General features: G+C 41.1%; 1 protein-coding gene across 6 annotated transcripts in view; it reads right to left on the bottom strand.

Annotated features, from left to right (window-relative positions):
* The window catches only part of ARHGAP6 (Rho GTPase activating protein 6), a 336,756-nt gene that overhangs the window by 54,109 nt on the left and 267,790 nt on the right, over positions 1 to 14,857 (bottom strand). For all 6 annotated transcript variants that reach the window (XM_055702111.1, XM_027798654.2, XM_055702112.1 and 3 more), the window contains one exon: positions 8,525 to 8,684. In XM_055702111.1, coding sequence (XP_055558086.1) covers positions 8,525 to 8,684 — 160 coding nt within the window. The remainder of the gene's footprint in view (positions 1 to 8,524; positions 8,685 to 14,857) is intronic.

Raw genomic sequence — 14,857 nt, 5'->3', positions numbered from 1 at the left:
TCTGGAACTGAGGGACAACGATTGTATCAGCCAGGCCTCATACTGCTGGCCACCAATTCCTCTGTACTGAAAAGCCCGTCAGCAGTTACCCCATCCACACAGGTCCTGGGCCTCGCTTACTGTCCCCTTGCCCCTGACTTGTGCTGAGACTAAGTTCTACTGGCCAAAACCACTGCACAGTTGTCTATGTCAAAACAGAGTATTGATTCATAGCTGGAGCTATAACATATGAGTGCAATAAAACCACAGGCAGTTGTCCTAGTTGTAACTACTGCAATGGCCACCTTTCAGCAGGAAAAATAAATGTGCCTCTCTTTTTATTTTTCATTATCAGCCCATGAAAGATACTTCTCTCCAGCAGGTAATTTCAAACATGCAGTCGCAAGATCCAGCTGCAGCTGTAAAAAAGTAATCTCCAGGCTGATACATATGAAAAAGTGTCACAACTTTTATGTGATGTCTTAATGATAGCCTGCCCCAAGCTTGTCAAAACAAATCAAACCAAAGCGAACACACAATCAGATATGCGCTCTGTGTGCCTGTTCTCTCCGCTGTCTGAAGTCAGTTTTCAGTCTGAGTTGTACTGTGTGGGCAATGGCAATGCACGTGCCTTTACACACCTTGCTAATTTAGCCTGGTAACTCTGAGAAACACCATTGCCATCTGACGTTTAACAAAGTGGGGACAGAGAAAGGGAGAAGTCTGGTCTGTGCGCTCTCAGTTGCTATGCTTGAAACACTGCACAATCACTGTGTGAGGAAAAACAGGTACCTACCAGTATGATTATCTGCCTACTGGTTTCTTCTTCCTACAGAAGCTGAGACCTCAAGGCAGGCAGCCTGTGCTCCCAAAGTGGAAGGCAGCATATGGATCAATAATGAATGATCATCTACCCATCAAGAGCAAAATAAATAATCACAAGTGGCAACATGTAGCATGTTTTATAATACAAATATAAAGCCCTCTGAAAAGGTTACAGCAATTTTACGTAAAAGAAGAAAATGTTCTTATCTACATCTTCCCCATCATCTGTTGAGATCCTTCCTTCCCCACCGGACCAATGTCTCCACCCCTCCTCCCAAGTGGCTCCTGCTGATGCTCTGTCCCAGTCCTAGCAGCCAGGGTTGGGCAAGAATTAATGGAATGTTTTCTTCTGAAAGTGATATGGGGCAGTGCTGTGGTAGCAAGCACTGCTGGTGACACCTTTATAAAAGTAACAGTGGTATTAAAGAGACGTGAATAGCAATACGCCTGTTTTCTGGTGCTTATCCAGAAATCCCCCCAGGTTTATCTATAACTTTTCAAAGAAATACAATAGAAGAATATCATATACACTTTTGAGTAGTCAACAGCACTTAATTATTGTTTTCCCAGATCCAACTTCAGGCACCAGTGCTTCTGCTTTATCAAGAAGCCCATCTGTATTTCTCTATGGAAGAGGCAAGAGGAAGGAGAATGGAAATTCCCTGGGGAAATGGGAATGGGAAATTCCATGCTCCTAACTCTTTAAGATCTGTGCTAGCCACAACCCTTCCCCAGAACTTTGGAGGTTACACTTGGTGTGATAACAGCACATGAGTTTTCTGTTTTGCTGCACAGACGCATATATGACATGCTGCTTTTGCATCCTAGGATGATGCAGGCAGCTGGATTGTTATTGCAGTAATAATGCTATTTACCTAATAATACCAAGATGCTTACTGTGCAGCACAGCATAGGACAGTATTACCAGTGAGAAATACAACTGAGCAACCTCTGGAACTGTAAGAGATTTATTCATGTGAAAACATCAATCATTTTCCATTAGTGTTTGCTGACACTATGAAGAAAACACACCCCACTTGTGCTGTCACAAGGGACAAACTGGCAACAAATAAGCAAATCCATAAACCACAAAATATTATTGATACATGAGGATTTGAATGTGGTCATTTCTATACAAAAAGATAGATCAGAAGAGAAAAAAACTTGCTGTCAAGATCAGAAGTAAAGATGCCATTTCTATCTGAGTTACTAAAGATACTGGCCAAATTTCTGCTTGTCATTGTATAGGTAAACAAATGTATGAGAAAACATGTATTGCTCCCATGTTTATGCACCACTGAAATCAACAAAAATTCCTCAGGAGTGCAGTAGCCATCATGAACACCAACATCAGGAGAGGTCAAAACTCTGGTGAAAAGTCAGGACTCCGCCCAGCCTACAGGAACAATGAAGATAGCTGGACTCAGCAGACAGGGGTTATCACACCATTTTGGTGGCAGCAGAGAGGCCTCTCTCACAGAGCTGAGGAGGGGCTGGCCCTGTGGCACACTGTGGATGGGACCAGACTCTTTCCAGATGGGACTGAGAATGGAACAAGACTCTCTTCAGTGGTACCCAGCAACAGACAAGGGGCTACGGGCACAAATTGCAGCACAGGCAGTTCAGTTCCATCTGAATATGAGGAAAAACTAATTTGAGGGTGACAAGCACTGGAACAGGCTGCCCAGAGAGGCTGTGGAGTCTGCTTCTCTGGAGAGAGAAAACCCCACCTGCATGCAAACCTGTGCAACCTGCTCTAGATGAGCCTGCCTTAGCAGGGGTTTGGACTAGATGATCTCCACAAGTACCTTCCAACCCTGACCATTCTGTGACTCTGTGAACCAGGCCTAAAAGACACACAGATTCTACCTGTTCCTCCTGCATCCACATCCCTGTCCTTCCCTTCCAACAGCCAAGTTTTCGAAGAAGAAATGAGAAATCAGTATATGAGAAATCCAGACACAATAGTTCACTCTGTACAGTTTGCTTGGTCAAAGAAAAAAGAAGCAAACAGGCAGAACTCCAAATTTCTAAGTATCAGCCAAGTATCCAGTTTAGCCCTTATTTTCACTGAGATGCCCCACCATTTAGCATGAGCCACTGTTTACAAGTCTTTGGTTAACTTACAGTGTGATGAGCTTAATCACATGCTACATCACCTCTAAACCAATTTCAAGTAACATTTTGGGGACATTCATGGGATGGTCAAGCTTTCTGTAACAATTCAGCTACAGCATGTCTACTGTCTTAACAGTGGTAGTACCTACATATTTTCCCACTTCTTTGCTATATATTTCCCTAATTTTCGCATCAAAGTCAGCACCTATAGATGCCTCAGAATATAGGCCATGTAGATTCAGCAGTCTGCAGATAGTATTTATTTTCTAGTGATCCTCTTCTCTTTTTCCATGGTGGTATTTATGCTATATTTCCTAATTATCCACGTATCTCCACGTTATTTATCTTCTTAACAAGTAAGCACAAAAAGCAGCTCAGCCATGTATGCCTACATGTCCCACTGGTAAATGCACACCTGCACTATTTAGAATAAGTACGGAGCTTCCCCCCCATTTATTCTCTCTCTCCACAACTTCTCCAGCCCCATTGCAAAGCTGGGAAGACAGCAGCGCAACCTGTTGTGGGCTGTTAAGAACATAAGCAGTCACTGTCTCTTCTTGAAGAGAGAGAGGTGAAAACTGCAACCGGGACCCCTGACTCCCAAACCCTATTCAAGTCCTTACCAACAGGTTCACATCGTACCTTAAAACCCGGGCAGATGCTTGAGGAGTTGAATTAGGGTCGGAGCCCTAATTCCTCATTTGCTTTAACGGAAAAAGCCTTAGCAGTGCCTACCAGTGCTCCCAAACACAGGCTCAGTCAAGTGGGAGAGGACTGTGGAGGAGAAGAGAGTAGGAAACTGATACAACCAAGCCTTATTCAATACCTCCTCTGCTCAAGAGGTACCCGCAGGCTATGAACTGCAGAAAATGCGCTGCTCTCCTGCTCTGATCCCAGTTTTACTTTGAAGAAGCTACCTGACTCACTATTTTTTCATGAAGACATACTGTAAAAGGTTAATTTTTCTCACTACTTGCGTACAAGTACACACACAATTGGAAAGTCACCAAAATGTAAGCACAGCGAAAGCGAATTTCATCATGAAGGGTTTTTTTTCCTCCTATTATAAAGACAAGATTAACTTTCCTGAAATGAGAAAAACACAATGTATTCTAAACAGCAACTGTAAAAAAGCGTCACCAGAATTGTATTGTGCCATTCAGAACGTCAGACAGCAAATCAAAAACCCTCCACAGAATAACTGCACTGGTGGAGAAACTGTGTAATGCTCTGCTCAGAAATGATAGTCTCTTGCAACTTAACACATTAACGCAGGGAGAAGATAAATAATTCTTGGTCTAGTCTCTGGTGGCAGATGTGAGAGTGACATGGGAGCTGAAAAAATGTCAATTACAGAATCTGAAAGATATATGAAGCAGAAAAAGAAGAGAACAAGAAAACCTGAAGCATCTCTGTCATAAATATAAAAATAATAACTCTTGATCAGTTTTAATTCATTTGAATTGCCTACTGCAGTGCAATTGTAGCATATTTTAAATTACTTGCTGGTTTAATAAATTCCTGTGGGAGGTGGTCCCCTCTCTGTGACTACAGGATATTTAACTGAGGGATGTCGGTAATGCACTTCATTAGCAGTAATGGCTGCAGTACAGTGGAGGAGAGGGATTACATATGAGATAGTACATTCTATGCATTCCTCTAGAAGTGTGGGAATCGCCAGATGTGCCCTAAGTGCTAATGAACTGTGCTTGCTGTGACAAAGGCGCTTCTGAGCATGGCAGAACTGAAACATAATGAAGGAGCAACCAGTAACTGGCATGCCTGATTATAAAGATAAGGCAGATACTTTTGTACTTTGACTTAACATGCACACAAGCATGTTTGGCACAAACACTTGTTATCCAACAACAACGAATTTTTACTTTCCACAACACCTATGCCAGTAAATGTTTACTCAAATGCTTGCAGGAAGCCAAAGCCCAGCGGGCACAAGCACATTCTAATGTCATTCATTCACGAGTTTTCAAGAACAGTCAAAGAACCACAAAGAATCCCAACTTTTAAAACAGCTTTCTATATTTTCTAATACTTAGATTGTCCCACCAACCACTCCTGGATTTTTTTTTTCCCCTGTAGCATTCTATGAAGTAGAAGAGCACTGCAGCACACATTCTGCTATAGCTGGATCTCTCCAGACCTAGAGACCTATTCCAGCTCTCTCAGACAGTACTGGTTCTATATCTCACCTTTTTTCTTTTTTTTTTTTTTTTCCTCCAAATTTTTAAACAGAAAATGTTTAACAGCCTTCAGCCTGCTTTTAATTTGAGGCACAAATGGCTGTGATGGAGTTTTATTTTACTTGTATTCCTGCATGCCCAAAATGCCCAAGCCAGTTTCACACTGCTAAAACTTGTAATTCTGCATTTACAGGCCTGTGATGTTAGCAAATCAACTGGATGGCTACCTGTACTGCCTTATCCTAATTTTTCAGCCCACACCATACAAGAGTGGTGGGAACATGAGGTGGACTTCAGGGTGTCTCTGCAAAGAGCCTAAACCAACCTGTAGTAATTTAAGAATAAAACAGATTCTTATTCTCCTACCGAAGCACCAGCACAGATGTAGCATGATGGAGTGACAGAATTATTATTATTTACACCTATTGCAATATACCAAAATTGGTGCCAGACTTGAAAACGAGATGGACCCTTAAATACTAGATGTACCTTAATTCTAGCTGTTACCTTTGCTTCCTTCAACAGACGGTACTAGAACATTTTAAAACTCAGTTGCACTGGCTATTCATTAACCCTGCATACCTTAGAACACAGAAAAATTCATGATCTGGTCATTCAGAGCAAGTATGTAGATGTGAAATAATTTGCCTCTTATCAGTAATTTCACTGGTACATCTAACCTGAATAGCAGAACTGAATAGATAATTTATTCCTCAACCAAACTAAAACAAAAGATACATGAAAAGATGGGGCCAAGCAGCACAAATGAAACAGAAGCCCAAGCTCTTGACTTTGTGAAGTGCCTTTTATTTTAAGTTGCTTCACCAGAATTCATATTATTCTTATTTTGGTTTTATGCTTAAAATTATACTTTTCAGTCACAATATATATAAAATTCTTTACACATTATATATTTACCCACAAATATATGTACTGTGAAAATAACAACTGTTCTTGTGTGTGATCTGAACCTGCAAGATTTGACAGTTACTAGTCTGCAAGCCCTGGCAGCACTGTGCCAAGTTGCCTATGGCTCCAAAGGATCTTGCAGAGGAACAGTGGGGTGACTAAGAAGGGACCTTGGCTTTTCCAGATGGCTGGCTTTTCATGGTGCTCCCAGCAGGAAACAGCAATGAGAACACAAAAATAGTATTCACTCTCCAAAGCTCAAAGTTTCTGAATACGGCTCAATGTCGGGATGGAGATTGGTGACAGGCGGCGTCCCACAGGGGTCTATATCGGAACCAGTATGGTTTAACATCTTCATCAGTGACATAGTGGGACGGAGTGCACCCCCAGCAAGTCTGCAGATAAGCAAGCCGAGGGGTATGGCTGACACACCTGAGGGAAGGGAAGGCATCCAGAGGGACCTGGACAAGCTCAAAAAAGGGGCCCATGTAAACCTTGTGAGAGTCAACAAGGCCAAGTGAAAGGTCCTGCACCTGGGCTGGGGCAATTCCCTGCATCAATACAGGCTGGGGGGTGAAGGGATTGAGGGAAGCCCTGTGGAGAAGGACTCGGGGGTACTGGTGGATGAAAAGCTGGACATTAGCCAGCAATGCGTAGAAGGCCAACCGTACCCTCAGCTGCGTCAAAAGCAGTGTGGCCAGCAGGTTGAAGGAGGTGATTCTGCTTCTCTACTCCACTCTGGTGAGACCCCACCTGGAGTGGTGTTGTCCAGCTGTGGGGTCCTCAGCACTGGAAAGACATGGACCTGTTGGAGCAAGTACAGAGGAGGCCACAAAAACAATCAGAGGGCTGGAGCACCCCTCTTATGAGGAAAGGCTGAGAGAACTGGAATAGTTCAGCCTGGAGAAGAGAAGGCTCCAAGCAGATCTTACTGTGGCTTTTCAATACTTAAAGGAGGTTTATAAGAAAGATGGGGAGAAACTTTTTATCAGGGCCTGTTGTGATGGGACAAGGGGTAATGGTTTTAAACTAAAAGAGGGTAGATTTAGATTAGACACTAGGAAGAAATTTTTTACTGGTTGCCCAGAGAGGTTGTAGATGCTCCATCCCTGGAAACAGTCAGGGTCAGGTTGGATGGGCCTCTCAGAAATCTGCTAGTTGAAGACGTCCCTGCTCATTGCAGGGGGGTTAGATCAGATGACCTTTAAAGGTCCCTTTCAACCCAAACTATTCTATGATTCTATACGTATGTATACTCTATTATCTTGGATGGTGTTACCTCCATATATGTATATTCATCTCCCACTGGAACTGCCAGTGACAGTTTAGAGTGCCAGAAAATATTGAAGTGCCCTTAGTGATCCAGTTCTTCCTATGAATACCCTGTAAAATTGTTTTCATATTCATGGAGCATTTTTTGAGGGACCAGGGGAGCTGTGGTAGAGCTTGAAGTTGATCATATCCATCTCACTACGAGCTGATGGACTTTGTTGGTTTTGCAGGAGTTTTCTACAGATCCTAAAAAGTTGATGAATATGCAAGCTGGTGTCTTTCACATTTGTTCTTTTCCACACCATTATTTTCATAGACTGGACAACCTTTTTCTGCTTAACTTTCCCGTGGCATCACTGTGTTTGTGCTACCACACAGTACCTCTGCTCATAGCCAAAGGTGAGAATCCAGTGGTCCACTGTATTCCTTAAGTAAGTATGCAACAACTGGAGAGAAACAATAGGAAAGCTAGATTTGTAGATGGTTGTACAAATTGTAGATGGTTGTACATCTGTCAAGCTAGGCTTGACCGCCAGCCTACAGGAAACAATGGAAACTTTCGCATTAGTTTTAGTGAGGTTTAGATCTCTTCTACAGTAACCTAAGTACAGGTCTACTATGTGCACGAATGCTGCATCAGGATTCCGATAGCTGAGCTGCTCCTTTTCAATTAATTTCCTGTTCCTTAGGAGTTCAATATTTTAGGCTGATAATCAACCTGTTTTCTAGGAAATAAGCTCCACTGTCTTTATGAAAACTTGGGTAGGATTAATCTTATTTGATGCAGACGTTCTCACTGTCTGTCTGAACTAGTGATACTCTGTCTCCTCCAGAGCCAATACAATACAGAGCGAAAAAGCCACTTCTATGGCACGATCTATCTGACCTACATAGACATGTACTTTTGGTTGTCAAGAAGTGTAAAAAAAGCCTTTTTCTCTCAACTGAGTATCAAGGCATCCTAGCACGAATAGGTCTGATGTAGATTATTTACCCTGTAGACATCTGTCCTTGATCAGATGATCCCACCCCAGGTGGCCTGAACTGAACATAGTAGCCAAATAGCTTTACTAGTCATTTTTACATAGTTACTATGTTTAAGCAAAAATTAAATAGAAGACAATGTCTGCGGAATAAACAACCTAGTGTTTTATCCCTTGTATTGCTGTGACATGAAGTCAGTGCTCAGCAATCTAAACAGAGTCAGTTTATCAGGTCCTTACCTTTGGGGATAGTGATCTGACAGCCCAGGTCACAGTCCTGCTGCAACTGATAAAAAGCCACTTCCTGCAGCCGAGCGCGCTCCAGCTCCGAGAGGCTTTGAACGGGAACTGACTTCAGCCGAACACTGCGCCCTGACATGCTGTTCCAAGTGAAATCACCCTACAGGAAATCAAATGGAAAAATATGAAGCATCATATGGTATGCACAGTTTAATAAACAGAACCATCTCTTTTACTGCTAGGAAAAACAACACAGGTCCTCTTTTCTAAAAGGCCATTTTCTTGGACATCTCTAACCTTTCAAATATCTTTGTTTTCCTAAGAGCAGCATTCCTTAAAAGGAGTACAGACATGCAAAACAAAAAGTCAATTCTGTCTGAAACCATTTAACCAAGTATTGTTGCAAAAACATCAGCATTCCAAAAACCAAAAGCACAAAGGAGGAGAAAAAAACCCTCTTGACTGCTTTTCCGAGTTTGCTTTCTTTGTACAGTACCCTGCCATTACTTCGTTCCCTTCTCTCCACTGTCAATCAGACATGCAGATCTCCACAGGTCCATGGACAACACACATCTTATCTTCCTTGGTTTACTAATCCCACTCCACCAGACTGTTCAGAAAGCACACAGGCAGAACCCCTTCTCTTTTCTGACAAATCCCATTCCATCCCATCCCCTCCGTATGACAATATTGTGTTTAGACCAAGACTGACTAAAGGACAAGCTGTTCCACACTTTTGAAAAGCCATAATAACAACATGTGTGTTAAAATTTATACAGGAAAATGACATGAGATATACTACAACTCTGTAAGGTACCAATTATGCTTGGAAAGCAAATCAAAAGCTTTAGCTGTTCTATCTCCCACCTGTGATAACATATACAAAAAGCTATTAAGTAGTATTTAGCTTGGGTGAGAGAAGTAATTATCAGTCAAAGAGAAGTGCCAGCACACAGATAAGCTTAAAGGCTGACAATTCAAGCTAGACTTTCAGAATTTATGAAAACATCATCAAAGAGCACATTTTAGCACTACAGGGAAAGAAAGAAAAAATTGTTTTTCATTCTAACCATGTCAAAAAATAAACAAATAAACAAAAAAAAAATAAACAAACTTGTCAGCAGGTATAACCTGATGCAGCTGTAGATAATGGAAAAACTCTGATGTCCACCAGCTGAGCTGTAAAGACAAATCCACCAACCTGCCCTTCATCACAGCATGGCAGACTTAAAATTAACAAACTTCACTCTCACTTTAAGTGCTCATTTTCAGTTTAAATTTCAACATCTGTACCTTCACTGTGCTTATTTTTTCATCATTCAATTATAAGTCATCTTTTCTGTCCATACACCTGCAGCCAAAGGATGTCCATTGACTTTAAAAGACAGTGGCTGAAGCTCCCTATTACAAAAACCAGTAAAATTAGACCTTACTTAGCAGCTATGCATCCCGTTGTACATAGATATCTTTGTGCACAGTTCCACATATCTTGCCTGTATATATGTGCACACATACAACTTGTATATACATTTGCATATACAAACACATGTACCTATATATGCATACCTACAACTACGGGTGTGTATTCACATATACGTATGAAACAAAAATAATTCCCAAAGATGCAGCACCATTTAGCAATACAGATCAAAGGAATCACACATTAAACACTGTTTCTTATGATGGATGAAGTACATTCAACTTCATCAAGGAAGCTTTTTTTCATAGTAATTTTTGTAAGTCATTAGACAACCACAATAGATAAAGCTGTCACCTCAGTGTGAACGACTGCACATCTGTACAATCAATGCATGCATTACGTTCAATATCTTTACGGCATTTATATGTACATATATACATGGGCCACATATGCAAACTTCTGTGCTAGCCCACTACTTGACTTGTGGAATTTGTTCCTTCATTTTTGCCTCTTCACCTCTTCTTGCTCCTCTAGTCCCTTACTGTTGATTAGCTAGATTTAGTAATCTCAGGCTAAAGGTTTGCACAGTGACACAAGCCAAGCTGATTAGCTTAGCTCAAGCAAAGCCAAAGCAGCAAGAGTCATATAAACCTTATTTGTAGAACTGCAAGTAAACATTTACATTTTTTAAAAAGCTGTTGTCATTTACAGATAAAAGTGATCGAGAACAGAATCCACAACCAGACAATGTATACTAAGAAACTAATTCCTTTCCAACCCTGATAATGCAAAAGAAACTTTATAAGTACAGAAGTATGCAATTCAACCCTCACGAACATAAAATGTACAAAATATTCTACAGCCAAAATGGTACAGAGAGAGAAATACAAGTCTTTATGGTATAGTTTGGGGGTATTTTATCTTATCTATTTCTCTGAGATGAGCATTTCCGTAAAAAAAAATATCACTGATACGTCTACCATAAAAAAATTTCAAACAGAGATATTTAATTTTGAAACAGGAATGGAAAGCAAAAAGTATACCCATTAGAAAATGTTGAGGTAACAGAATATCTATACTGTTTAGGATGTATCCTGTTTCCCATACAGCATAAAAAACAAGGGGTGCATGGGGCTTTTAGGGATTACCACAAATTGAATATATTCCTTAACTGATTTGTGCCCGAATCCTTGAATTGTTACCCTTTTTTCGGATAAAAATTACCCAGGGCAAATCTAACTCTGGACATAACTCCGCATCCTCTGCCTTATCTCTGAGCTAGCTCCGTAACTGCAAGCAGAGCAACGCCCAGCTCAAACGTTAGCCCTGCCAAACCAGTTGAACCCTGAAAGGCAGGGCCTGCTAGCTGTGGTACAGCCCTGCGTTAATGTTCTACTTTGGGGACCCAGTAAGCCTCTTTGCACCAAGCTGTGCTGCTGTACATAAAGCAGAGCAGCCAACCCGGCACTGGCTCAGGAACCCTACCCAGGCTAACTGCACCTTAATACGGAAGCACACCACCTCCTTTTTTTACAGGAGACTGAGAAGTTAAAATCAAGGGAAAGAAGCAAGCTCCCAACAAGATTATGAGGGCTGTTCCTTCCAACCAGATTTTTTATTCTAGCAGTCTGCAAGCTCACAGTATGTCCCTGGCGCTCACTGGCATTGTCTGGCTAAGAGTGGTGGGATGCAAGCTCTGCACCTTCCAACACCATGACAGGTCGCTAAGCAGTGAAAAAGAATGTGAAATCACCCTGTCCAGTTGCTGTGCGCTAAAGAAGACATTCCTCTCTTACACTAGACGAGGTTTGATAAAATCTTTGCTAGGTCACATTAACATAGGTTTTTACTATGCTAATGGAACACGTTAATAATTAACTGAAATATTTTTGGAAAATCATGTGTTAGGGCCAGTGGAATCTCCTGATCTGCTAAAGAAGTGAGAGGCTCAAGAAATGTTTCCTTGAAAAAGTCTGTTTTATTTGGCAAACAAATATCACTGTCTGCTACGAGACAAAACACAGTAATTGATAATTTAATCTATTCAAAGACTCCAATGCTTTGCGTGACACAAGGTAAATTAAAAGCCTCACCTTCCTTCTAAAGCACTGTACAATTTTACGTACAGCCTGAAAATTACTACAAAATCAACCAGGCTTTGAGGAGGTCCAGAAAAGTCCAGCTTCCTTGGAGAAAGGGGACAATTAAATCAGTACATCTGCCTAAAGCTATTCTCCACTCCATGGGGCAACAAAAGGAGGGAAAGGGCAGGACAGACATGGAGAATATCTTCTGTTTTTCTCTTTGTATGAGGAGGAACATTTCCTCAGCCTTCAACTTAAGCATCAGCCTGACATAGCTCCTTGCAGAAGCTTAAGCGGAGCAGAAGATCTTTAAGCACCAAACCAGTGAATTGGTTTTTGAAGTTCATGCGTATGTGTTCAGACATACATACACAGCTGCTTCTCTGTTATTTAGATTGTAGGATTGTAAATCAGAATATGGCCTGCAAATGGCTCCTTCATCACAAAGAAGAAAAGAAAAAAAAAAAAAAACCAACACCAAAACCATCACAAAAACAAACAGAGAAGAGTGCAAACAGAAATATTGCTCTGGGATAAAGTGATCGGCCTGATAGGACACAAACTGCTAACTGCAAGGGCGCTTTCATAACTGACTTTTTACAAAACCTTAAATCAGACTAAAAGCCTTCTCTGGTTTCTTCTACCAACCAGTCACATCTTTTCCCTCACAAGTCTCCAGCTTCAGCTGCATACTCTCTCTGGCCCCCCCACTACCATCTAACTTCTTTCCTCCCCTCAGCCGAGCCCTTCACTTATCAGAGAACTAACTAAAATACCAGAGCAGATGACTCGGCAGAGGGGATGACTGATTAACTGCAACTTGTGCCTTTGAAGAATCCGTCCATTTTTCCCGTATTTCTTGTCCACAGTCATAAGCACATTTTTAATAACACACAGACTGCAGTTCCACTAATATTCGTCCAAACATGATTTTTTTTTTAATGGGTCGGATGTTCAGTGGTTCCAAATAAACATTAAGTGGTACATCCTGACTTAAGTAACACTATGTGCTTAAATTACTCTTAAGCATGTGTAGGCTATTCTTGTGTACCTGACCTCTTTCTCCTGAGCCTCCAACATACAGTCTTTCAGATGTCTTTTAGTGAAGGTCTTCTGTCCTTCGTACAATACAGAACAATACTGACTGACAACTACTGCAAGGAATCCTGAATGTACATGCAAATCTATGGGTGATGACCGACCCCTGTTGAACTCCGCAGAGTTTTAAGCCTCAGTGAGTAACATGCATTGTGCACAGGGTAGAAAATAACAATCCACACACACGGCAGTTTTAGGTAACACGAATTTTTAATGCAAGATGGAGAAAGCAACGTTTATCTTACTGCAATATTGTTAATGATTTCAGTCTGTACTCATTTAGCTAAACGCCATTATCAGATTAGCTGTCTACTTTTCATTAGTCTTTTTCTCAAATCCTTTTGAAACCACTAAGATCAAAACCAATTATGTCTACTTGCTTTTCTCCTACTGTAGCAAAACTTGGCTATGTGCTTGTATTTAGATGGGTCTCCACTACAAAAGAATTCACTATTTTTGCACACAAAAAGATTATATTGCAAATAACATTGCAAATATAGCATCACAATGTCTTAATTCTGTTTGCTTAATTATTTCTTTAAGCTTCATGAAGTTGCATATCATTGCCACTTCATAAACCTTTCATTTACCTTGGTCTTTTATTTCAACTCTCTCTAAAATTATTTCCAGACTCTTCAGGCATAAACTCTCACAATCTGATTGTGGGTACAGGTAATCCCCCTCTTCCTCACTTCCCTGGTGTTGCTGTTAGTATGAGCCAAAACCAGTTCTGAAGTGAAAGCCAGTCACTCCAGTACAGCTATATACTCCATCATATGAAATCAGTGTACAGAACAATGTTCCTGGACAGGATGAGAATTAATGGGGGCGGGGGCTACTATGTTAAATATCCATTTTAGCATTACATGCAGTTATGGACCACATGGCCAGTCCTTTACTAATGCCATCCTAGATAACCACCTGCAGATAAATGAAGAGTTACAACTGGATAGTATGAGTGTGCTACAGCCTGACTGTCTCTGCCACCCTGCACTGTCTCTGCCACTGTTGGCATTACAAACTGCTGCACCCTAGGATGTTCTGGTGTAATACAGCTGCTCCCCAGGGACTGCCAGCATCACAAAAGAAGACAAGTCTTTCAGATTAAAGAAACGGCATCTAAATACTAAATACAAAGAAGCACAAGACTTGTTGCACGACATCGAAGCATTCAGAGGAAGATATCTGAACATCGATGCACAAAGTATGGGGCCCCAACAATTAATCTTCATTAAGAAAGACTGATTTCATTAAGGACATTATCTAGGGTGACATCCTGTTCCTCTTGACGTCAGTGGTAAAATTATTAATATAATGTCTCCACTAGGAAAGGAGTAAGTAACATTCCAGATGATCCTGTATACAGTTCAGAGCCTTGCATTAAAGTTGCCTTATCTCATACTATATTGTACTTATGTGTATTAAATGATGTATGTACAGAAAAAGCTATTAGTTTTGTCAAAAAGATCACACTTTACCAAACAGTGGTTTAGATATCAGAACTATTTAATGGCAAATAATATAGCCATGGCTTTGCCAAAGACACATACTTCCTCACTCCTAGCTAGCTAGCATCCTGTCTCATTCCCAAGGCTAGAAATTCATGTACTCAGGGTCAGGACTGCAAGACAAACTCTGTGGGACACTGAAAAGCCGGTATTCCCACAGGTGGGACAGAATTCACACACACAGCAGAAATACATCATCTAGCAAGACAGCATGAAATCGATT

Source organism: Falco cherrug, chromosome 2 (assembly GCF_023634085.1).
Source record: "Falco cherrug isolate bFalChe1 chromosome 2, bFalChe1.pri, whole genome shotgun sequence".
Classification (NCBI taxonomy): domain Eukaryota; kingdom Metazoa; phylum Chordata; class Aves; order Falconiformes; family Falconidae; genus Falco; species Falco cherrug.
Note: the sequence above shows the minus strand (reverse complement) of the source record. Positions and strands in the feature narration are given on the sequence as shown.